The 24,625-nt window shown below is 57.0% G+C and overlaps 1 protein-coding gene across 1 annotated transcript; it reads left to right on the top strand.

Moving 5' to 3' along the window:
- Window positions 1-642: 642 nt before the first annotated feature.
- NPEPL1 (aminopeptidase like 1) lies at window positions 643-24,552 on the top strand. The gene is made up of 12 exons (XM_058562406.1): window positions 643-830; window positions 1,533-1,718; window positions 2,258-2,428; window positions 6,472-6,561; window positions 7,033-7,114; window positions 8,830-8,972; window positions 15,818-15,895; window positions 21,422-21,522; window positions 22,445-22,568; window positions 22,955-23,131; window positions 23,670-23,780; window positions 24,295-24,552. Exons 1-12 carry the CDS (start codon window positions 681-683, stop codon window positions 24,451-24,453), a joined length of 1,572 nt encoding a protein of 523 aa, XP_058418389.1. The 5' UTR covers window positions 643-680; the 3' UTR covers window positions 24,454-24,552.
- Window positions 24,553-24,625: the final 73 nt, after the last annotated feature.

Genomic DNA, 24,625 nt, shown 5'->3' with positions numbered 1-24,625 from the left:
GTCTCCCAGGACCACTGCAGGCTGCTCACAGACCTCTGGAGGGCTGGCCCCAGGTTAGGCCTGGGCCTGCTTAGGGCTTATGGAGACTCTGGTCTGATGGGGACGGCTGGGGTGGACTTGAGGTTGAGCCTGAGTCTGCTCAGGACCCGCTGGAGGTCAGGGCCACCAGGAGTCTGCTGGCAGCCTGCTGCGGCTGGGGCCAAGGCCCCTTCCTGGAAAGGCTGTCAGGAGCGCTGTGTTTCCTCACTTTGAGGGCAGGACCCACTTGGGAGCCTGCCCTGGTTTGGGGCCGGCCAGGGGTTGGGGCCTGGCTGGGGTTTGGGGCCTGCCCAGGGTCGGCCTGCGGGGTTGCGGCCTGCCCGGGAGTTGAGGCCTGCCTGGAGGTCGGGGCCCGGGGCGTGGGGCCTGCCGGGGTCGGGGCCCGCCGGAGTCGGGCCTGCGGGCCTGCTCGGGTCGGGGCGCCCGCCCGGCCCGGCCGGGCTCTGCCCTCCCTCCGCCCCACCGGCCGGCGCCCCCTCGCGCCCCGGGCGGGCCCTGCACGTCTCGCGAGCGGCCCGGAGCGGCGGGGGAGGCGGGGCCGGGCGGCCGGGCAGGGCCGGGGCGGCGCCGGGGCCGGGCCGGAGCGGGAGCCCGGGCGGAGCGGGCGCGGCGGCCGGGGCGGGGGGCGCGGGCCGACGAAGATGGCGAACGTGGGGCTGCAGTTCCAGGCGAGCGCCGGGGACGCGGACCCGCAGAGCCGGCCGCTGCTGCTGCTCGGGCAGCTGCACCACCTGCACCGCGTGCCCTGGAGCCACGTCCGCGGGAAGCTGCAGCCCCGGGTCACCGAGGAGGTGAGCGGGCCCGCCGGCCGCCATGCGCCGCCCCGCCGGCGAGCGGAGGACGGGCGGGGGCCGGGCCGGCGGGGCGGCCGCGGAGGCCCCGCCTTGGCCGCCCGGCGCCCCCAGCCCCCCGCCCGCCGGGTGCGCCCGGCCAGGCCGCCAGCCGAGGCCCGGGGCCGCCCGCCTCAGGAGAGGCAGAAGACCAGGCGCCCGTCCAGCGGCGGTGGCGGTGCCCAGCCCCGCCCTGAGAGGCCGCAGGCCCTGCACCCACCGGGCCCCCACGCTCGTGGGGAGAGCTGGCAGATGTGACCAGTCTCTAACGAACTGCCTTCGAGGGGCTGTGCCCTGGCAGCCCTGCTGGGGGATCTGCCCGCCCGCCTTCCAGAACCCCGTGGCAGTGCCCAGCTGCCCCCCCTTCAGTGGCACCCGGCTGGGTCGCACCCCAGTGTGGGTTTCCAGCGTATGAAGTAAAGCAGCCCCCAAACTGGCCTTTTACATCCCCACTGCTTAATCCCACCAGGGTGGAATTGTGCCAGCAGACACACACAGCTCTAGCAAGATGCCACACATCTTAATTAGGAATCGTGGGTGCCCAGGGAAGCTGCAAAAGTGCCCCTTTAGCATTGCAAGCGTCCACACGCAGGCACGGGGCTCCTGGCATGCGGACTGTTTGAAGTCTGGTGTCTGTCTCTTGTCTCTCCCCTTCTGATCCAGCTCTGGCAGGCCGCTCTAAGCACGCTCAACCCCAACCCCACGGACAGCTGTCCCCTCTACCTGAACTATGCCACCGTGGCCGCCCTGCCCTCCAGGGTGAGCAGGCACAACAGCCCCTCGGCCGCGCACTTCATCACCCGACTTGTGCGGACCTGTCTGCCGCCGGGAACCCATCGGTGCATTCTGGTGAGTGCTTCTGAGAGAAGATGGCCCCACGTGGCACCTAGTCATAGCAGGGAACGTGTGTCTCCTGTAGCTCAGCCCTGCTGACCGCAGAGCACTCTGGCCCACAGTATCTCAGAGGTGCATGATGCTGCCACAACCCCAATATTGTAACCCCTGCTTTACAGACAGGGAAACTGAGGTCGGAGAGGCTAAGCCAGTTACCCTAGGTCAGTTTTGGTGGCAAATCTGAGACTCAGACCCAGATTGCCTAAATCCAGATCTACTGTTCGTCCCTCCATGTCCTGCTCTCCTGGCTCAGAAGGCAGTAGACAACATCTGCAGGCTGATGTTTTCTTTTCTCACGTAGCGAGACGGTGGTTCTGGGGAAGGCCCCTGAGGTGATGGTTTTGTTGGGGCACCTCTGTCCAGATTGTGTCCACAGTGGTCTCTGACCCAGCTGTGAGGTCCCAGCACTTCCTGGTCACAGCTCCCGTGGGTTTGCCCCTGTGTCCCATCCCCCCCTTCGCCCCTCATCGTAGCTCTGCCTCTCTGTGCTGCAGATGGTCTGTGAGCGGGCCGACGCCTTCGCCTCTGCCTGCGCCCTGGCCCGCGCTTTCCCGCTGTTCACCCACCGCTCGGGGGCTTCCAGGCGCACGGAGAAGAAGACTGTCACAGTGGAGTTTTTCCTGGTGGGACAAGACAACGGGCCAGTGGAAGTGTCCACTTTGCAAGTGGGTGTCTGGAAATTCAGACCGTGTCCCCAGGTCCCCACGAGCTGGGCAGCCGGAAGGGGTGTCGGGAGAGCGCTCTCTCCCACTTCCTGGGGAGGATGGTAGGGCTGCTCTAATTCCTGAGAAGGCCCCAGAGGCCTTTCCAAACCTGGGCAGGGGGCTCGCTCTCCCTCAGGGTGGTCTTTGTTTTCGGGATTCAGTTCTGTTCCGCCAATGTTTAATGAGCACCAAAGCAGTGCCAGGCACTTTCATGGTTTAATACTCATAATCCTGTCCATGTACATATCATGTTACCCTTTATGGTGCACTTTTACATATGTTATTTCATTTGATCCTCAGAATGATCCTTTTGAGGCAAGGCGAGCCTGGAAGTGATCTCCAACTTAGAAGTCCTTGCATGGGCTGAATGTCGGGTTCCCTTCCTCATGGCAACTGTCCCAGACCCTGTCGCTGTGGTCTCGCCCTCCCCACCTCCAGCCCCAACTCCAACAAGTAGGCCAGACCCAGGTAGTCCTTTCTCCTGCCTCATCCTTCACTTCTGTCTTGGGAAAGCTGTCGCAGTCAGTCCCAGGAGAGCACCCCTCGTCTGCTGTCTCCTCCCAAGGTCTGTAACTGCTCCCCTCTGCCTGGATTCCTTCCTGTAGGAGAGAGCGTGCTTCTGCCTCTGCCATCTTGAAACAGCTCCTCTTTTTCCTTCCCTTCATCTCCAGACTTGTTAAAAACATGGCCTAATTGCTTTGCCTTTCTTAACTCCCTTTTCCCCCTCAGCCCACCAAAAGCTAGTTTCCGCCTCCTTCCTGACATTGTTGTTTTAAGGGCCCTGTCTGCTGGACTCGAACATTTGTCATCCCTCCTTGAAGTGCACACGCCCCACCCAGAGTCGTCCCTCTCCCCTGTTCTTCCTTCGGCCACGGCCCAGCGTTCCGACCTCAGTCTCTCCTCTCTGGGTGGTTTCAGCACCTCCAGGCCCCATCCCACAGTTGGGCACCGACCACTCATTCCCTCTAGCTCCAGGGAGTTCCTTCTGAGTTCAGCCCCACCATTCATCAGACCCCAGGGCTGAGAGCCTGAGCACCAAGCCTAGATTCACCCACCTCCTCCAAGCCCCCTCTTCCTGCCCTTGACCCTACCCCTCCTCCCTTCCCTCCTTCGCTCCCTCCCAGCCACAGTGGACTGACTTCCTGCTGTCCCTGGGCCTTGCCAAGCCCAGTCCTCCTCAGGTTCCCTCTTCATCCTGCTCCAGGTCTGCCTAGTCTCAGTCCGGCTTCTACCCACATCCCTTCTCCAGGGAGGCCTGGCCATCCTGGCTAATATGGCTCCTCTCACACCATCAGGCCCTCTGCCAGCTGAGTGTCACTCACACCTGACATTATACCTCTTTGTTTAGCTTCTGTGCCTTCATGGAATTGGAGCTCCCCAAGGGCAGAGACCTGGTCTTGTGCGTAGTAATCTCAGCAACAGCTACGCACATGACGAGGGCCAGTGGGTTGGGGGGGGGTCTCCTTGGCCCCTATATCCCATCCATCCTACTCTGCCCACTGCTCCTGCCTTGGGGCGCCCCCACCCGTACCCTACTGCTCTCCTGGACCATTGCAGCAGCCTCCTAACTGGTCTTGCTGCCTGCACGTGCCCTCCCTCCAGTTCCCCCTTCCCACTGTCTTACAAAGGTAGATCTGGCCACGTGAGCACCAGTGTTTTCCAGGTGTTGGTCAGTGTCAGGCACTGCCCTGAGCACGTGTGCACACACACAGATTGGTTTACTTAAGTCTCACAACAGCCCTGTGAGATGGATCCTATTATTCCCACTTTAGAGTTGAGCAAACTGAGGCTCAAAGACATTAAGTAACTTACTGGGGCCATGCCAGCAAGGGGTAGAACCATGTTCTAACCGCGGCCACCGTCTGTCAGTCCTCTTTCCCATCTGTCTTAGATCATGAACACATGAGGTTCTGACACCCCGTGGGGCCTTTTCCTCCTCAGCCCCCAACCGGGTCGTGGTCCCCTCCTCCGGATCCTTGTGGCCCCTTGTCCCCTCCTTCTCTGTAGCATTTAATGAAACAATGTGTTGTGATTCTCTGTTGGATCAGAGTCCCTTGATGTCTTTGGATTCTCAGAGTCTAGTGTGGAGCCTGGCACACAGTGGGTGCTCACATAAACGTGGATGGAATGAGTGAATGAATGAATGATCCTGCTTTGCTGATGAGGAAACTGAGGCATGAGGAGGCTCAAGCTCTTCCTCAGTGCGGTGCGGCTGTGCGGTGGTGGAGGGGCACTGGGCGCCTCCGCCACGAATGCTCTCTGCCCTCTCACCCTGAGCCGCGCTGCGCGGAGGAGCTCTGAGCTCACCAGAGGTCTGCAAGGCGAGCGCCTGGCCTCCTCTGAGACGAGTCTCAGGGCATTGACGCACTTCCCAGACAGCAGCCATGGGCTGCGTCAGAGATGAGCAATGGGTCTCTGTGACGCCCACAGACAGGGACCCTCGCTCTCCCGGAGGAGAGCCCGCTGACAGGCGGCGGGGACCACACAGGCACATCTCATATCTGAGCTGTCACGTCTTGCGTCTCTGCGTTTGAGGCTTTGGGGTTTAATTACCTCGGGACAGGCAGAGGTTCTTGCAGCAATTCGACAGGGCCTGGGAGGTGGCTGGGCTGACATTATCGACCCAGAGCCTGCCCTCCCTGACGCTGTGGGACTGGAACAGGCCGTGATAAACTTGATGCTGTCTGCGCCCCCGCTAAACCTGCGCTGCTTTTCTCTTTTAATTTCGCCTCTTTCCTGCATGCTGGGGGAGGCGGCCAGGCCAGCCTGCTGTCTGAAGCTTGGGTGGATGGAGGGGATCGAGGTGGGGCAGGAGGCACCAGGAGTCAGTGAGAGCACGGTGCTGTGGGCAGAAGTGAGGCAGAGACAAATGAGAAGGCACAGAAGTTCCAGAGGCAGGGCTGAAGCAAAAGTAGGACAGAAGGTCTTTGCGGAAATTGTGGGGGGCAGTCAGTTTCTGGACCAAGTGTGACCTCTGCATAGGTGCATATACCCCTGTCTGAAGTGCCTCCCGCTGCAAGGCTGAGCGTGGTGGATGGTGTCAGGCTCCTGCTCCCTTCTGGGCACTGGGTTGACGTGTGAGCTGCACGAGGCAGGGTCTTTCCATGCTCTTCCCTCTCTTGAGAGGATCTGGAGAAGCTTCTGGAGGATATGGCCTTTGAGAAGTGCCTCAAAGGATGGCTGGGATCTTGATGAGAGAAGAGACAGTGTATTGGTCTGCTCAGGCTGCCATAACAAAATACCATAGACCAGGCGACTTTACCAACAGATTTCTCACCGTTCTGGAGGCTGGATGTCCGAGATCTGGGTGGGTTCTGCTGAGGGCTCTCTTCCTGGCTCTCAGCTGCCCACCTTCTTGCTGTGTCCTCACATGGCAGAGAGAGAGGGCTCTGGCTTCTTCCTCTTCTTATAAGGACACTCTAATCCCATCATAGGGGCCCCATCCTCCTGACCTCATGTAAACCTGAACACCTCCCAAAGGCCTCCTAATACATCACATTGGAGCTTTGGGCTTCAAGAGATGAGTTTGGGGGAGACTCAGACTTTCAGACCATAACAGAAGGCCACGCCTCCCCCTGAGAGATGGTACCCAATTAGTAGAGGCCAGAGGTAGGAATGCACGCTTTCAGGGCCAGGCATGAGGGCCACCTGCCACCAGGATGAGGAGAAGAACTAGAGATGAACCTTGGAAAGAGAGGGGGCCCCGCTTGTACCAGGTCAGGACACTGGGCCGGAGAGTGACTGTGTAATTCTGGAGATGGGGTACGGAGCCGTGGGGAACTTTCTATAGATTGCTGGGTGGGTCATGGGCACTGAGGAGCGAGAGCAGTGTGACTCTGGCCTCTCTTCCACCTGCCGCTTGCCTCCCTGTCAGCAGGTCTGCAACTTCCCCCAGGTAACATGTGCCTCTGATGGCTTTGGGTTCCTGGGGGAATGGACGAAGAGGGACAGCCCCCTTGCGCCTGGTCCCAGGGCCCCACTGACAGCCTTTGGTTCTTTTCTAGTGCTTAGCAAACGCCACGGAGGGCGTGCGGTTGGCGGCCCGCATTGTGGACACGCCCTGCAATGAGATGAACACAGACAGCTTCCTAGAGGTTTGTGGCCCCGGGGGACGTGTCAGGGGGTGGGGCCAGGATGGGATGGGTGTCAGTAGACCCCAAGGAGAGTCAGAGGAGACCTGGGGGCTGGCAGGGGACAGTGGCCACGGTCTCTGCACCTTGCCTGGGGAAGCCTGGGACTGCTGTGGATGAAGTCTTGCTGTTTACCCGGCTCTAAGGGGCCTGCAGGCCGTGGCTGAGGGTGGAGGGAGGACAGAGCCTCCTCCGCAAGGCCCCTCCGCAGGACTCCAGCCATGAGCTGCAGGAAATTGCAGAGCTTGGAGGGTGAGTCTGCTCTCCTGGGTTTAATCACGCTCAAAGCCAAGAGAGTTGAAGCCACTGGCTCCCAAGCCTGGTTCCTCTCCCACCGTACAGGCATCGGCTCATCCTGGCTCAGACCCTCGGCCTTGCCTTGACTTCAGCCATTCTCACGTGTCTTCCTGTTGTTGTTTCCATGAATGTGTCCAGGAGATTAAGAAAGTTGGAAAAGATCTGGGGATCGCCCCAACCATCATCCGGGACGAGGAGCTGAAGACAAGAGGATTTGGAGGTGGGTGGGGGCTGGTCCTTTCAGGTCTTGGCCTCAGGGAATGCTCTGGGGTACCTTAGGTGGCAGGGTGGTGGTGGGCCACATGGTATGTTGCCCCAAGCTTCATCCTGAAAGAAACCAGCCTGTGTCCAACTCTGAGGCCAGACTCGGGGAAGCAGACCTTCTCTGGGGGAGAAAGGAGGCAGTGATTCAGATTCTGGAAGACGCGGGATCCAAGTCCTTCCCCCGCCCACTCCCTCTCCAGCTCCTCACGTGCTGCTGTCCTGGCTCCCTGGGCCAACTCAGCAGGGCCTTTCTGTTCCTCGAATACATAAGTTCATATCCACATCAGCGCCTTGAATTTACGGCTCGCTCTATCTAAAATACTTTCCCCCCAGATACTCTCTTAGTGGGGACCATCGTACCCTGTACATGTCAGCTCAAAGCCACCTCCTCAGAGCCTTCCCTGATTACCAGGCCCATCCTCCCCAACTCTTTGGGCACTGGAGGTGTGGTGACAACTAGGACAAGGTACTTTCAGACTGGCTGGGGGAGGGTCACTGTATTCGTTATCTATGGTTGTAAAACAAATTACCCCGGAAGGTAGCAGCTGAAAGCAACACACATGCATTATCTCACGGTTCTGTGGGTGGGAAAGTGGGCCTGGCTTAGCTGGGTCCCAGGCCCAGGGTCTCTCCTAGGCTGTGATTAAGGTGTTGACCAGGGGCTGCAGTCATCTAAAGGCTTGACTGGGGCCAGCGACATGCTCCCAGCAAGGCTTACTCACAGCACTGCCAGCAGGCGTCAGGCCCTCACTGGCTGTTCCTTGTCATGTGGGTTTCTCCTTGAACAGCTCACACGTGGCAGCTGCTTCCCTCAGAGCGAGGTCTTCAAGAGAGAGAGCGAGAAAAAGCGAGCAAGCAAGATAAAGGCACAGTCTTTTTTTGTAACCTAAACTTGGAAGTGGTATCTCATCACTTCTGCCAGATCCAGAAGTGAGACACAAGGTCCTGCCCATACTTAGGGAAACAGGATCCACACGGTCATGAATACCCAGAGGTGGGGGTCATTGGGGGCCATCTTAGAGTACCTACTGCAGACATACAAACCAATTACAAGTGATGAGAGAGGCTGTTCCTATCAGGGAAAGCCTCACAGAGGAGGTGACGTTTGCAGTGGGTCTTGCAGGATGAGTAGGAGTTTATCAGACAGCCATTGTTGGGTTGGGGAACCTTGAGGCATGGATGCTGCCCACAGCAGTCCACCATTTTATTGAGAAGATGGGGCCTGTAAACTGAACAGAGAGGCAATGGTGGGTGCGAGCTTGGAAAGGATAGTGCAGTTCTGAGTGCACAGAGGGTTCAGGGAGGGGAAAACAAGCGTGGGCTGGAGCGGCCTTGAAGCATTATCCAAAAATCATTTCATTCTGCAATCCTGTTCATTTCTTTCTGGGAATGATACAATATTTTTTTTCTCAGCGGGTTTTCTTGCCTAACAGTACTGTGCATAGAATTCATTCGCAGTCCCTGAGTGTTGGAACTAATTTGCATTCCCCATCTCACGCTGGCCAGGGGGCAGGAGAGGGGGCAGGGAGCTCAGGCTTGGACAGCACAGCTCTCCAGGAGAAGGCAATGGATATTTCCTGGGGGAGAGCTCGTGTTTCTGGGGGAGCTGCTGAAAGTCCTCTGTTCAGTTCAACCTGAGCCTAATCGACCCTCTCCCCACGCTTTCTGTAGGAATCTATGGTGTTGGCAAAGCTGCTGTCCACCCCCCAGCTCTGGCCATCCTCAGCCATACTCCAGATGGAGCCACCCAGACCATTGCATGGGTGGGCAAAGGGATCGTCTACGACACAGGGGGTCTCAGCATCAAAGGGAAGGTGAGGTGTGGGGCTGGTGCCTGGGCGGGTCCTGGGGTGGGGAGGGCTCTAGGTGGGCTCACCAGCTCTCAGAGGCGTCGGAGGAAGGCAGGGAGGTTTCTGGGAGCTCGGAGTTGGGGCGTGCCTCTGGGGAGCCAGGTTCAGGAAGAGAGTCAATGGGGCCGATTCCCCTCCTGAGAGGGAGATGATTTCGTGCCCACACTTCAAACAGGAGTCTGGAAGCAAAAAGTCTGGACGGGATCCAGAGAAAAGCTGCAGAAATGATTAAAAGGCTGGAAAACAGAACCCAGGGAGGCAAGGTTCAAGGAATCAGGTGGTTGTGCGAAGAGGAGAAGCGTGTGGGGTGAGGCCCGCTGTCTCCACGACTGTCCGAGGTTTCCACGGAGAGAACACTTAGAGTGGTCCGCATGAGACCGCTCAGAAAGCAGGCGCGCTCGCTAACACAAGGGGAATTTGGAGCCAGAAGCAAGCTGCCTGGGAGCGTTGCCTGGGAGGCCAGCAGTCCCAGAAGTCCCTCCTGTGGGTGGCCTTTTAAGTCCGGCCATCTCAGGAGGATGGGTGCTTAAGAACCTCCTGTCTGCATCTGTCTGCCTCTGAGCAGCCCGCGCTCCTCCATCCCAGCGTGTCGGGGCCTGCTGTGCCCCAGGAGCCGTGCTGGCACCAGGAACAGCAGGAGCGAGAGGTCTTCATCTGCTCGTCCTGCACACTCGTGTTGAGCAGCTCCTGAGCACCAGGCCCGAACTGGGCTCTGAGGAGCAGACTGGGAAGGAGCAGACGTGAAACTGACGCCCCACGAGATCTGGAAGAAGAGAATCAAACATCCCAGAGAGAAAGCTTTAGATGGGCCAGGGCAAGCTAAGCTCGTGCAGAGCAGACGTTGAAAACTGGCAGCCCACATGGCTCACAGATGTGTCCTATTGGCCCAAGTGGTGGTTTAAGATTTGAGTTAGTTACCAACATTTAAAAACAGGAAGAATTCTCACAAAAGACTAAATTTCTGAACTTTGGAAACTCAGAAGATCTGGCAGTGCTCGTCCTATGTTCCCAACTGGCAGCATTCTGCTGGAGCCAAGTGACGGCTGTCCCCATGGGTGTAGTCTACATCCTCCAGTTTGCCGTAGACCCCACCACTCCCTGTCACCTCTCTGACATTGAACCCCAGTATAAGTTGCTCTTTAGGGTAGAGCTTGTGCTGCTACCTTTTGTACTTCTAGCCTGTCCAGTGTGTTTGGTGCCTAGAGGAGATGTCTTTTTTTGTTAAACATCACTCCTCCTCTAAACAACAAAATTATTTTCAGCACTAATCAGGAAATGAAATGAATAATAATAAAGGTTTAAAAAAACAAATACTGATAGTGAATTCTCTTTTATTGAATTCCATACATATTATCATGCTAGTAAAAAATTAAAAATAAATATTACAGTACAAATGAAGAAAACAGTAATGGATTAACACTTTTAAATAGCATTAATATAATTTTTTTTAATAGAAAAAACTCATGCCTCCATATCGATGTCTTGTGGTAGTGGATGTTAGTGTTGCAGTTTCTGTTTTCAGGCCTTAGCTTCTGCAGATTTGTCACTGACTTTATCAGACTTGATCTTCTTCACATCTCTGTGTTCACTAGACAGACAGAGGTACCATATTTGCCATCTATCTTCACTCATAGTCGATCCAAAAAACACTACTAATTTTGATTTTGAAGAGTTTCTGTCACATGAAGCAACCAATATGCAATACTCAAGAAAAGCCTTTAACATAAGGGTCACTTGGCAGAGACTGCTGAAAGTCCCATTTCCCGAGAAATGCCAGAAATTTCAAGACTTTCCATGTCTTCACTTCTTTGAGATCGATTCTAGTGGCTTTCAAATGTCTGTGGAGTCAAAACGCTTTCAACACAACTCCAGTTGTTCACATGGACTGAGGGAAGCGAAGAGACGAGCTCACTGCCCCTGGAGTTGGAGCCACCGTTTGAAGGCAGAACGTGCGACATCGAAGGCCCTGCAATGCCGGCTGCATCCGAAGGCAGACCCCACGGTCCCCAACCATCAGGACCGTTCTCAGAATGAAGGTGCGTCGCGGAGTCTGTGCGTATCAGGCCAGCTGTGTAACTGGCAGTTATTAGCATCCATGTAGAATAATGTTTCTAGAAGGATAAATAATTAAAATAGGTGGATTTGAAGCTTTTATTTGTATGATTAGAACTCAACGTCAACCAACAACAGATTTTTTCAGGAGGAATACTTTACCACTGATGACAACAGGCAAACTGACTTTTAGTCGGTTTATTATTGTTTTTAAATTCTCCACAGACGATGTGGCCCCTCTAGCCCCACCTGCTTTTGACCCCGGCTCTTGCCCTGGAGGCAGCTGAGCTCCGGCTGGTAGCATTGTGGGCTTGTTTCTCCTGGAATCAGACCCTTGTTTTGGCTGTTGGCTTGTTAGAGGGTCAGAGTGAGAAGCAGGGTGTCCTGGGAATTAGTCATTTTGCTGGTGGTACCAATTTTGTAGGAACAATCACAGCTCCATTTCCAGAGATTTCAAAGGCAAACCAGGATCAGCATGAACTAGCAGGTCTCAAATGTGTTAGTCTCAGGACCCCTTATACTCTTAAAAAGTACTGATCCCAAAGAGATTTTGTTTATACGGGTAATGTCTGTTGATATTTACCCTACAAGAAATTAAAACTGGGAAATTGTAAAGATATTTATTAATTCATTCAAAAATAACAATATAACCCCATTACATGTTATGGTAAATAATATAATTTTATGAAAATAACTATATTTTTCAAAATGAAAAAAAATAGTGAGAAGAATAGGCATTGTTTTACATTTTTGCAGATCTCTTTAGTGTCTGCCTTAATAGAAGACAGCTGTGATCTGCGTGTAGTCTATTGTGATACATTATTTTAGTTGAAATGCAAAAAGAAAATCTGGCCTCATTCATTTTGTAGTTGGAAAAGGGAGAAGTGTTTGAGTACTCTTTCCAGATAACTAAGGACATTCTTCTTTGCTGTTACACCAGAACTGGAAAGATTAGTTATAATGTGGAATCTAAAGCCAGATCAGTGAACTTTTGTACTCTGTTACATTAAAATCTACTGGTCTATCCTACACTTTGAATGCATGATTTTGTAATATCCTACATGGATCATTTGGAAATATTGTTCACAGAGTTATGCAGAACCTCCAAATTTTAACACATTTCATTGTATAAAATTAAAGAAAATCACCTTCGATAATACCACCATCCATCTCATTTAAAAAGTTGTTGAGTTTTAGGAAGCTGTCATGGAGGCAAATACAAGTTTTCTAAAATTCTGATTTTTGCCTGAAAGCTCAAATTTTACCATTGGCAACAAATAATATCAGCTATTCTCCTGGAAGTGAGAGGCTCACTTTGTTCGTTTTTGAGAAAACATCTGCCAGCTACCTGTTTGAATAACCATCATGTATCAGCTGATCTTCCAAGGAAAGATGATGTTCATGAGAACAGAGGCTGGTTGAACTCAGAACTCCAACGACCTGGCCTGGCTTCCTCTCTAACCAACCACTGAGCGTCCGGAGAGAGCAGGAGTGCTTTGCGAGGATCTTCTGTTTGGTCACACAGAGTATTGAAAACGGCTGCGCTCAACGGTTGAGACTGTTTTTAAGATTTTATTTATTTATTTATTTTTCCCCCCAAAGCCCCAGTAGATAGTTGTATATCATAGCTGCACATCCTTCTAGCTGCTGTATGTGGGACGCGGCCTCAGCATGGCAGGAGAAGCGGTGTGTCGGTGCGCGCCTGGGATCCGAACCTGGGCCGCCAGCAGCAGAGCGTGCGCACCCAACCGCCAAGCCACGGGGCCAGCCCGTGATTTTTTTAAACTCAAGTGAAATTGGCAGTGCTTTCTTTTCCTGGAGGGCTGGAGATGAATCCAGTGATGCTGGATCCTGGGTGCCACGCCCCGGTCCGTGCCGCGGCACCAGCCCATCATTGATTTTCCCCATTCGTTTGTCAACCCAGTGAAAAAGGCAAACACATCTTGGTGTTAATACGGAAATGGTTTCTTTTTTAAAAACAGGAATGATGTATGGAGAGTCTGCAAAGTTTACACGATCAGTTGAGCTCCTGGGCATTTGTTCTGCCTGTAGTCGGGAGGCTGTGTGGTGACAAGAGGACGCCATTTCAGTGACCATCTTGAGTCATTTTCTGTGTGGGCCATTTTGCAAGTGGTTTGATTCCAGATCTGAGGCCCCATTTTTCCATTTAAACAATCCTGTGCTTCCTCGAATGTTAGGTCAGAAGAGATAGCTTATTTTCAATAGTGCTAGCTGGGTCATTTTCACCCGACTTAATTGTAAAAGCAGCTCCGTTTATATCTAAAAATACTTTCCATTAAAACTCGAGGCTCTTGTAATCCGATAAGGATTCCAAAAATCACTCAGTACACTTCAAACCCAAATCCTTACATCTGATGACCTGTTGTTAATTTAAAATATGAACTTGTCAATTCGAGTTGGGAGCCTGTAAAATGTAAAAATGTGTAACCACTCTCAACTAGTTTATAGAAAATCACATTTGCCTCTGCGGCAGGAGGCGCCTCTGTTTCTAGCGCTGTCTTGTTAGACCCGTCTACGCGGGAGACTTGAACGGAGGATGGGGCCAAGTGGTGGGGTGGGGTTGGTGATGTGACAGTGGCGTTGGGAAGAGTTCACATTAACCCAAGTGGATCCTTCAAGACAGTGACATGGAAGAGGAGAGAGAGCCGAGACCAAAAGTGTCACTGAGGCCAGATGGTGATGGGTTTAAATGCCAGTGAGAGCAAGTGGGGCCTGTTCCCTGGGTGGCCGGTGGCCAGGGCAGGGTGGTCTGCTGCAGAAAGGTGGTCTTGGCTGTGGCATGAGGGAGGGAAGAAGGCTCACGTGCGAGGGAGGCTGGAGCAGTCGTGTGGTGTAGTGAGGGACATGGCCTGGCCCAGCGGAGAGGGCTGGCCAGGGTGAGCCAGACCTTCCAGAAGGACAGCAGGCAGGAGGGAACAGAGGAGGCAGAGATTTGCTCTTGGGAGATGTGTGGAGACTCGCTCCCAAACAAAGATGGAGGGTACGGGGAGGAGGCAGTGGAGGTGAAGTCACCTGGTGCCTGGTTTTAACCTGCTGTGTGGCTGCTGCAGGAAGCCCCTGGGATTTGGGTGTGGATGTGGGTGGGGTGAGAGCTCAGGGGCAGCAGGAAGTGGGCAGGCCTGGGATAAAGCTCCAGGGCTCTTTCCTTGCACTGGGCCTGTGGAAGAAGAGTGGTAGAGAGAGGGGCACGAAGGGAGGAGAGGCTATCCAGGGGAGGCTTCCTGTAGGGCCTGGCTGCCCCAGGGCCCTCCGCTGATGAGCACACTGGGCTGGCACTGGGCCTGCAAGTGCGGGGCAGAGAGCTTCAGAAGCAGGGAGAGGCCACTCCCGTGAGCCCAGCAGCCACCTGGAATCAGAGGGGCCGAAAGCCATGGTGCTTGGCATTGGGGGCACCACTGACCCAACAGAGCACGGTGGCTGGGGGAGGTGGGCCACTGGGAGAAGCAGGTGGCAGGTGAGCAGGTGAGCTGTCCAGAGAGCTCAGGGACAGAGAAGGGGAGTCTCCATGGGCTGTCTCAGGATAAGGATCTCGAGGGTGCCTGTCAGCTGAGGGCTGAGGGGTGGGAACCAAGGAAAAGAGAAAGGTTGGCGTCGTGGGAGGGACCCAGGGCTGGGCCCACCCGGCGGAAGCAGCAGTGGGGGGACAGCACAGGTGAAGGTGGCTCCAGGAGAAGGCCCTGAGGGTGGAGGGAAGACAGGACTCTGATGGCTTTTGAAGCAGGAGGCAAGTTGAGTCCTGAGTGGGGTGGGGCTGATGGGGACAGAGACTGGAAGGTCAGAAAGGCCACCGTGGGAGCGGGGAGCACTGCTCGGGCTTCGGAGGGTGAGTGGACAGAGTGCTGAGTGGCTGTGCCTCCAGCTGTGGCTGGAAATCATAAATGACCATCAGAGGCAGTCAGCCCACTGTGTGGTTTTCTCCAACAGGGCTGCGCTGCCTGGCGCAGCAGCTGAGCAGATGAGGGTCGTGGGGCCACTCTAAGGTAGAGGGCCGGGCTCAACCTTGAGGCAGGAGGGCCAGGGAGCTTCGGGGTGTCTGGCACTGACCTCAACCCCCAGGTCCCCCCATAAACACAGCGGGACCTGTGATAAGTGGAGAGTCCAGGCAAGGTGGCCATGGGCAATCCCATCCCCTCCAGGATTTCACACCCCATCTTGGCCCCGGGAGCTACCCACAGCTCCTCGTGCCTCCGGGAAGCCCTCTCCAGAGCCCTGTGACCTAGTGACCTCAAGCAAAACTCGGAGGCTTCTGGACCTCAGTTTCTTCCTCAAAAATGGGCAGAGAAATAGACAGAGAGAGGCGCTGCAGACAGACCCCCAGGGGGACTTGGCAGCTGCGTGAAGTGGTCACGGCCCAGCCTCCAAGCTAGGGTGGCTGTGTCCATGTAGGAGCCCAGCCACGGGGAACATGGCAGCTCGGGACCTGTCACCCACCTCGATCTCCTCCCCCTCCTCCCCCTCCCCCTCCCCGTCCTCCCACGTCGTAACTCCCAAAGCCCTGCTCCAGTGACGGGGGTCCCATCGTCTTAGGCCATCACTTCCGGAGAGCACCCCCTGACCAATGGGAGCTTCCTGGGTTCTGTGGATGCTCAGGTGACCTGGCACCAGATCCTGCAGGTCTAGGGGAGACCCCTCTGGGGCCCTGGTGTGCTGGGTAGGGTGGGGCAGGGCTGGGGCATTGTTGCTGGCCGGGTCAGCATCCGTTCACCCCTCTCTCGGCCTTTCTGTGCCGCCTCCAGACCACCATGCCTGGGATGAAGAGGGACTGCGGGGGTGCCGCGGCCATCCTAGGGGCCTTCCGAGCAGCCATCAAGCAGGTGAGTGGGAACTCTGCAGTCTGGGGAAGAGGGCTCCTTGGGCGTGCCCTCTCAGGCTTCCTGACCTTCTCCCTCCTCTGCACTCCCACTTTGGGCCCCTCCCGGACTCCCAGAGCTTCCTACCTTATGTCAGGGCTCCTATGTCAGGGCTCCTATGCCTGGGCGTGTGGCCTCTGCCTGAGGATGTCGCCACTGCCTGAGGGTGTCTCCTTTGCCTGAGCGTGTCACCCCAGAGCAGGGTGCACCACGCCTGCCGCTCAGGGCCTGGCATGTATCGGGTGCCCCATGAGCGTTTGTTCAATGAAGAAGCCTGACCTAAAACCACATGGCATGAACTGGTGTAACCCAACATGCCAGGCCCTGGACCGAGCTCGTAGCATAGATTTTCTTCCTGACCACCTTTCTCTGCGTCAGGGTGACCACTGAGAAATGGTCTTGCCAGGACTGGCCCCCTCCTGCACTCGGCCTCAGCAGACACCTGGAGCTCAGGCCAGGAGGACCGTCCCTGAGGGTGCCCATGGAGTGGGGAATGGACTTGAGATTTGTGCCCAGGCACCCCGTAGAAGCCTGGTCCCCCCTGCTGGAGGGGAAACCCTCTGGCAGAGGGTCCTGCTCTGTTGGAAGCCGAAGGCCAGCATGAGGGGGCTCCTCGAGCTGGGAGGACAGCAGCGACAGACCACACTGGGCCACAAGGACTTGGTTTTCTGTCCTCTGGCCTGGGCGATGCGTCCTATGACAGAAGGAGGGCCTGTCTGGTGCCACCTGCTTCTCTTAGCTTTCCATCACTTGTCTTCACATCACAACCAGCCCTTGCCGTTGCCCAGCGATCTACCAGTCACATCATGGGAGTGCTGTCCGTGCTGGTGGGGACCCAGGGCCGCCATCTTCCTTCTCAGCAGACCCAGCTGTCCAGGGTTTGTCATGGCCCAGGAGCAGGGGCCGTCCTCTGGGGTGAGGGTGGCAGTGGTGCCAAAAGGGGAGGGAAAGGTGTCAGGAAGCTGGCTGCCAGGCCTCTGGGAGGGACACTGCTTTGGCCCATTTCCGCTGGTGGGTCACCTTTTGTGACTGCAGTCTTGACCCTGTGCTATTTAGGCCCAAGTGTCTGGCTTCACAAGTCCCCACTTAGTTCTAAGTTCAACCAAAATGGGAAGGGATGCTCTGGAGCAGGGTGCCCCAGCCTGGCCTGCCCACTCACACTCGAGGTCTGGTGCTCAGTGCAGGGCTCTAGGGAGAGGCTGGCTGATGTGTGTGGACCATGGCCAGTTGGAAGGGGACTAGGGTCTGCCCTGGGAATAGCCTAGGTGACCACTTTGAGCGAAGACATCCAAGGGGGTCAGAGGGGCCCCAGGCCCCCCATGCCGCATATATCAGAGATTGCTGAGACTTACCTGCTCACCCAGCAGCAGGTCTCCCCATCCAGGACACGCCTGGCCTCATGGAGCCCAACAATGTGAACCACATTCCTGAGCCAGGGGGAGCCCAGAGTAAAGGGACCAGCAGGCGGTGACTTTGGGGAGCCCCTGGTTAAGGGACCAGCTGGCGGTGGCTGTTCCTCCCGTGTTTGCCCCAAGGAGGTAGCAGGCACCCGCTTGCTGAGGCTCTCGTGTTAAGGAGGCCGCCCAGGAAAGCTCAGGGCCCCTCCCATGTTCTCAGGGCGTCGTGGCCTTGTCCCAGGAGTGCACACGGCCACACTTTGGCGCTAACCGGGTGCATCACCTCACCCTGGAGGGTCTGCACCCATCAGATGCCAAAGGCTCTAAAATGGGGGGATGCAAGGACTCCAAGGAGGCCCCTCCCTGCCGCGGGGCAAGCTGTGATCACTCAGGGCTTGGGTGACATCCTTTGGAGCTCCAAGTCCCGGTGCCATAAAGTGTTTATTCACCAAGGGGTAGCGTGCACTGACCACAGGGGTGACTTACTCCTCAGTGTAGCTCCTTCAGGCCGCTTCTAAGAAGCTCAGCCGTTCATGTCAGTAAATATAAGACCCCCGTTCCCCCAGGGGCTACCTATACATCGGGGTTCCAGGGGCAAACTTAAAGTGAAAACAAAATCAGAAAGGTCTTGGCAAATAGTTTCAAATTCCGGCTGGTCAGGAGTCCAGCCTGTTTCCTAAGAGAGAAGCAGAAGTTCCAGGACGAAGGAGAGGCTCGTCTGTGGTGGATGGGGCTGTCCTCGACTGTGCTCGGGGGCTTCTCAGAGGGCCCGGGGGGGCTGGGACTTCTCAGAGCAGCCGGGCTGGCTCTCGCTTCTGCCCCGCACAGCCTCGTTTGGAACGGACCTTCCCAGGGTCTCGCTGAAGCAGAGCCACAACCACAGGCCCTCTGCAAGCAGGACCCTGGTGGGGAGCTGCAGGAGGAGCAGGCGTCGTCTGCGCTCTGTCGCAGCGCTAGCTGGAGGCTAACAAGGAGCCCCAGCCAGCATTCCATGAGGCACTCGCCTCGCGCCGCACTGCACCCGGCCTGGTTGGGCAGCACCCAGCTCCTGCCACCTGCCCCCCGCCAGGGCCCTGGTGGCTCAGCCAGGCCTGCTGCCTCCGTAGATGAGCCTGTCGGCTGTAGGGTGCTCGCTGGGTGGCTCTCTCTGAAGGGAACAGCTGCGGCTTGTTGGTGGCACATGGGGAAGTGGCGTGGAGGCTCACGTGGCCGGCACTCTGTGTCATCTTTGCCCTTCATCCCCGGTTACTGCTCCAGCAGAGGGTCTGTCCTGGCATCTGGACGGGCTGGTAGACTCTTCCAGGCTCCAGCTCCCTGTTCACAGGGAGCCACTTGGCAATTAACGCTGATTCATCAGCTGGTGGCCATGAATGGTCTCAGGACTCCTCTGGACCCCTCCACCTCAGGGGTGTGCAGTGGGGTGCTGAGGAGCCCCCACCCCCACAAGGACCACAACCTGGAGGCTCCACTCTTAACTCTAATTTTTGTCAGCCTCTTAAAAAGGAATGTGCCACAATTTGAGCCGCAGAATAGATAATGATAGTAATGGATATAACCCACAGAATAAAATAAGAATCTATACATCCATACCAGTAGGAATAAATTGTTGAATGAATAAATGAATAGGGGAGGAGAGGACTATTTGTTACAGTGGAATTCCAGGTGCTAACTGTGGAAGGAGTGGTGGAAATAGAAAATCACCATTTGGCAAACAGCACAGTAATTGTTTCAGGTAAGAACGATCAACAGATGCTAAAATCGGAGTGTTAAAGTGTGGTGAGAAACGGGATGGGTGAGATCTCAGAGTGCCTCCGTACAAGTACTTACAGTGACTGTACCGTGGGGCACCTGGCGGGCATCACTGTGTCCCTGTGGACATCACCAGCACAGGGACAGAGCCCATGATGTGCCTCTGAGATGAGGCACTGAGACGAGCACTTCTCTGGGCTTCCTGCCAAACGCACGCCCTGAGTGTGGCCACAAGGAGACAGCGCAAGTGCCAAGGTCACCACAGACAAAAGGCAGACCTCAGAAGCTCCAGACTGAGGAGGCAGGTGACAACCAAATACGGTGCGTGCCCCTAGACTACATCCAGTCACCATGTTCGTGATAACTCGCTGGTTTGGACCAGCGCCCTGTGATCACACCAGGCATTCACCTTGGGGGAGTTGTCCGTCAGGGGTATCCAGGAATTGTTTGTACCATTTTTGCAAAATTTTTTGTAAGTTTGAAATTATTTCAAAATGAAATGTTTTAACATTTTTAAGAGGGGAGGACATGCCATCCCGACATGAGGGTATGCTGGGAGCAGGGTGGCGCCGGGTTCTGGGGCAGTAGTGAGCAAGCCTTACTTACCTGAGACCCCTGGCTGCCTGCAAGTTTTCAGTCCCCCTGGGGGTCCCCAGACCCGTGTGGCTATTCCCTGTACCCCGATACCCAGCAACGTGAGCCTCAGAACCACCTGCCCACGGCATGCTAAGTCAACCTTCCCAGTGGGGTCCCCACAGCAGCAGCAGCAGCAGCAGCGCCCCAAAAGCCTATTAGAAACGCAGATTCTGGCTCCACCCAGACCTTCTGAATCTGAAATTGGGGGGTGGGGCCAGCGTCAGGTTTCCACAGGCTGGGGAGGCTGAGAGGGTCAAGTTGGGAACGCTGGTCTCTCCTCACACCCCCACCGTCCTGCCCTCACGTTCTGCAAGCTCCTCTCCCCTTCAGGGCCCAGACCCACGTCCCTCTCTCTGGGAGGGCTTCAGGGCTCCCCTGCTCCGTTGGTGAGGTTCACCTCTCTGGCCTCAGTGGCCCAGAGCCCCTGTCTCAATGGTCACGTTGTCATCATTCATTTGTTCCCAGCCACCCACTCCCCCCTGGACGTGAAGGGCTGGAGCCCTGGCACAAGCCAGGCAGTGGTCACTGTGTGCTGAATGTCAGTGATTTGAGGGTTCGGGAGGGGAGCTCTGAAGGGAGGAGGCCGAGGGTCTGGAAGCCCCTGCTCCCTGGTCCTCACACGGGCTGGCCGTGAGCGTGGTAGTGGCACCCTCAGGGCTGTGGGGAGCTGACAGGCGGCCCAGTGTTGTTGCCCCCAAGAAGCCAGTAGGGTTCTTCTCCCTTGCTGGGTGTTGGGGTTTGGGGCCATCTGCGAGGCTCGGGCTCAGAGCATGGACCTGGAGCAGGGGCGGTGGCTGGAGGTCCCGGGGCTTGCAGCCACCCCCAGCCCAGCCCAGCGCTTCAGCCCTGCTGCTGCCCCTGCCTGCCCGCAGGCCTGTGTTTACCTTTGGTGGGTGCTCTGCACCTGTGGCTGAATAAGCGACTGTTCCAGGAGCTGGGAAGATGTTGGATCTGATAGAGCCGTTTGTAAGGGCCCTCGAGGAAGCGGGGAGGGGCCCCGGCACGCTCAGTGCCAAGAGGAGATGTGTCTTGGTTAAGGGCTGTGTCCAGGAGCAGCGGAAGGGCAGGGACGGGGGGTGGGGGTGGACCTCTGCTCCGCCTTCCACTGCCACCTGGGCGAGGCCTGCTTGGGGTTTTCTGGGGACGTTCAGAACCCGTGTAGGGCAGAAACCACTTCTGCCTGTTCAGAGCACTTTTCTCAGTGTACAAATGTTGCATTTTGGCATCAGAAAACCATCACTTCACACTTAAATGTCTGTGAGGCCGAGCTCTTCCTGACCCCCATGCATATGCATGTGTGTAGTGTTCTGTTGTGCAGTGATGCAGAGCCCAGCGGGACATTGACCGCTGGCCGCATTTTGTGGACAGGAGGCGGGGGCTGAGCGAGGCTGAGCGACTGGCCTGGCATGTGCCCCTGGCAAGCAGCAGGGCCAGGATTCAAACGCGGCAGCCCAGCCCCACTTCCGGGCTCGTCCCTGCATTGCATGTGCTCTGGTAGGGGGTGCTGGGACTCCCCAGATGCGGTGAGCCTTGGCCGTAGAGCCCGCGGCCAGGAATGCCAGGGAGTGGCGGGGAAGCTGCGCTCTCTGCTCCCTGGAGTCTGTCTGTCTGTCTGTCTGACCTTGGTGGGTCAGAGAGCTCTGGCCGGTGCTTTCTCCTCCGTGCATTGCCAGCCTGTGACTGGAGCCTCTGCCCACATCCCCTCCAGGGTTTCAAAGACAACCTCCATGCCGTGTTCTGCTTGGCTGAGAACTCAGTGGGGCCCAATGCTACGAGGCCTGACGACATCCACCTGCTGTACTCAGGAAAGTAAGGCCGGCTCCGCCTTCTCTCACCTGCATCACAGCGCCTGCTCCCCTCTGGGCGTGTGCTCCCTGTTGTTGGAACTCTCAGCCCCCTCCTTCCCAGGGCCGGGCTGGGCAGCCCCAAGCCAAGCCTGGCTGAGGGGCGGATTCACCCTGCTCACCCCTGCCAGAGGCAAATCCTGTTGGGAGGACACCCTGTGACAGGAACCCCCTGGGCAACAGGCTGCTCGCTCCCAGGGGTGGCCAGGAAGGGCGACCATGTCATGGGACAAGGTGTTGGGTTCCCTCAGGGCGCCTGACTCAGTAGCTCAGGATTCACCCTGCCTCATCAAGAAGAACCCTTCAAACCCTTAGGCTTAATGTTCTTTGGGCATCTGAAGCCTTGCCCCCCAGATTCCCTACTTGGGGGCTCTCCCTGTGTCTCCTTCTTGAGTTCAGCCCTTGGACTATTCCTTCTCAACTGCAAAAGGGCACACTTGAAAGTCACAGCAGGTGGCAGCTGGAGGAACAGGTGGCCCAGGATTCAGAATAAAAGAGTCCACTCACCCCCCACCCTTACCGCCCCCTGATGGGTACCCATCCCCAGGGTGACCCCAAGGGGTGCTTCCTCCTCTGCATTTACTGGGGCCAGGCACTGTGTGCCAAGGGCTCGCCCAGCCCAGTTCACGCGGCCCACACAACCCTGTTCTCCCATCTTACAGATGAGGAAACTGAGGCACAGGGAGCTGGGTGGCTTGCGCTGGTTCATGGCTGGAGAGCAGCGGGGCTGGACTGACCCCGGCCCTGCATTGGTGTAGGGGTTGGGGGCTGCCTAGCCTCCCAGAGGGAAGAGGGGCTCTAAACGGGGTGTCCCCAGTTCCAAAGGGACTCACTCCCAGTGCCCCAGGGAATGCCCTCCCTGAGCTGGGGTCTCTGCTGTGCCCCAGGACTGTGGAAATCAATAACACCGACGCCGAGGGCAGGCTGGTGCTGGCAGATGGCGTGTCCTACGCCTGCAAGGACCTGGGAGCTGACATCATCCTGGACATGGCCACTCTGACCGGAGCGCAGGTGGGCCCCTTAGCTGCGGCCCCCAGGGAGCCTGAGCCCACCTGGACTCCAAGCGGGGAGGGGGCCGCTGTCATTTCATCTTCATAACCTGGCTGAGGAGGCCAAGGAGCTTGTCCATGGCGCCCAGTGGGGTGCAGGCAGTGGAGCCTGTGGACTGAGGCCTGGATGGGACGGGAAGCCTTCCTCCGCCTGCTCCGTGCTCACGCTCCTCTGTCTCTTCCTCTGCTTCTTGCTGCTGCCCCTCTGGCCCTCTTTTGTCTTGTGTGTTTCTCTCTCCTTTTCTCCCATGGTGGACACTTCCCGTGTGGCTCTGTCCGTCTCTCCCTCACCTCTGTGACTCTCCCTGTGTCCCCCTCCATCTCCTCCCGTTGTGTCCACCCTCCCAGGGCATCGCCACGGGCAAGTACCACGCCGCAGTGCTCACCAACAGTGCCGAGTGGGAAGCGGCCTGTGTGAAGGCTGGGAGGAAGTGTGGGGACCTGGTGCACCCGCTGGTCTACTGCCCCGAGCTGCACTTCAGCGAGTTCACCTCGGCAGTGGCCGACATGAAGAACTCAGTGGCGGTAGGTTTGGAATGGTGACCATGCTGGGTGGAACAGGAGCATTGGGGTAACTTGGGAGACAGAGTGACCCCAAGAAATAGCAGCAGTGCAGACGAGGGTCCCCCCATGAGGCCCCAGATCCATGCTCTGGGGAAGCCATCCAAACGGGGGATGTGCCTCTTACTGGTCTCCCTCCCACGTCCACCATGGCAGCCGCTGGGGATTTCCTCCCTGCTCTGGGGTCGGCCTCGGTTGCCCCCCATCAGTTCCTTCGCCAGCTCCCCGCTTGCCCCGGGGTGAAGGCAGACCCCTTAGCCCATGTGCAAGGCCCTGGGGTCCCTTTCAGCTGCCTCCCCATACTGGGCTCTCCCACCCCGGGGGCCCCTTCTTGCAGACACCAAGGGAGGCAGTGGCTGAGGATGGTGGGTCGAGAGCAGGTGGGGATGTCCACAGTGGGCCCAAGTGGAAGCAGCCCTGAAGGTACTCTTGGTGGAGCCCCTCCCCCAAGCCCCCATTGCTGGGAGTGGAAGGGCCACCATCTGTCCTCCTGTCCCCCCAGGACCGGGACAACAGCCCCAGCTCCTGTGCCGGTCTTTTCATCGCTTCACACATCGGCTTCGATTGGCCCGGGGTCTGGGTCCACGTGGATATCGCTGCACCTGTGCATGCCGTGAGTCCAGCCCCTCTACGGGTGCCCTCGCCTCCCGTTAGGACACTTCCTCGGCCGGTCAGCCAGTCTGCTTCCCCACCCGTCCCCTCCACACTGGCCTGGCTGCTCCTACCCTCTCGTGAGTCCAGAGCCCCTTTCTGGCTCCAGTGCTGCATGCTGAGCTCATTGGAAACACTCTGTGTTGAGGGTCACACTGGCTGTGGCCCAGCCTCCAGCCAGCTGTGGTCCCCCCTGACCTCTGCTCTCTTCATCCCTGGGAACAGAGTGGCTGCTCTGTGTGGTCCTTCCCTAGTCAGCCCATCCTCTGCATGAGGCCCAGGGGCCTCAGTCTCACCCCTTCCCGCCCCAAGGAGACCTGAGGGTTGGAGCCAGAGCACTGTGCCCTGAGTGTGGCAGGACAGCAGAAGGGGGTGGCAGGGCGAGTAGGGGTCTGGAGCCCCTCCCTGCAGAGGCGGGCTTGCTGAGCGGGTCTGGCTCAGTGGCAGAGGGTTTCCACCCCGCCCTTTGCCCACAGGGTGAGCGCGCCACAGGCTTCGGTGTGGCCCTCCTGCTGGCGCTCTTCGGCCGGGCCTCCGAGGATCCTCTGCTGAACCTGGTGTCCCCGCTCGGCTGTGAGGTGGATGCCCAGGAGGAGGATGCGGAGAGGGACTCCAAGAGGCGCAGGCTCGTGTGAGGCCAGCTGCCTCTCCCGGCCCCCAGCAACGCAGGGCTCTTTACCTCACTTTGCACTGATTAATTTTAAGCAATTGGAAGATTATACCTTAAGATCGGCTTTGGTTTGTTTTTGTTTTTAATTGTCGTAGTGATGGAAACGGCTCCTTCTTATGTCTTTGAAGACAGCTTAG

Source organism: Diceros bicornis, chromosome 19, assembly GCF_020826845.1.
Source record: "Diceros bicornis minor isolate mBicDic1 chromosome 19, mDicBic1.mat.cur, whole genome shotgun sequence".
Lineage (NCBI taxonomy): Eukaryota > Metazoa > Chordata > Mammalia > Perissodactyla > Rhinocerotidae > Diceros > Diceros bicornis.
The sequence above is the reverse complement of the archived record's forward strand: the minus strand, read 5'-3'. Positions and strand labels throughout refer to the sequence as shown.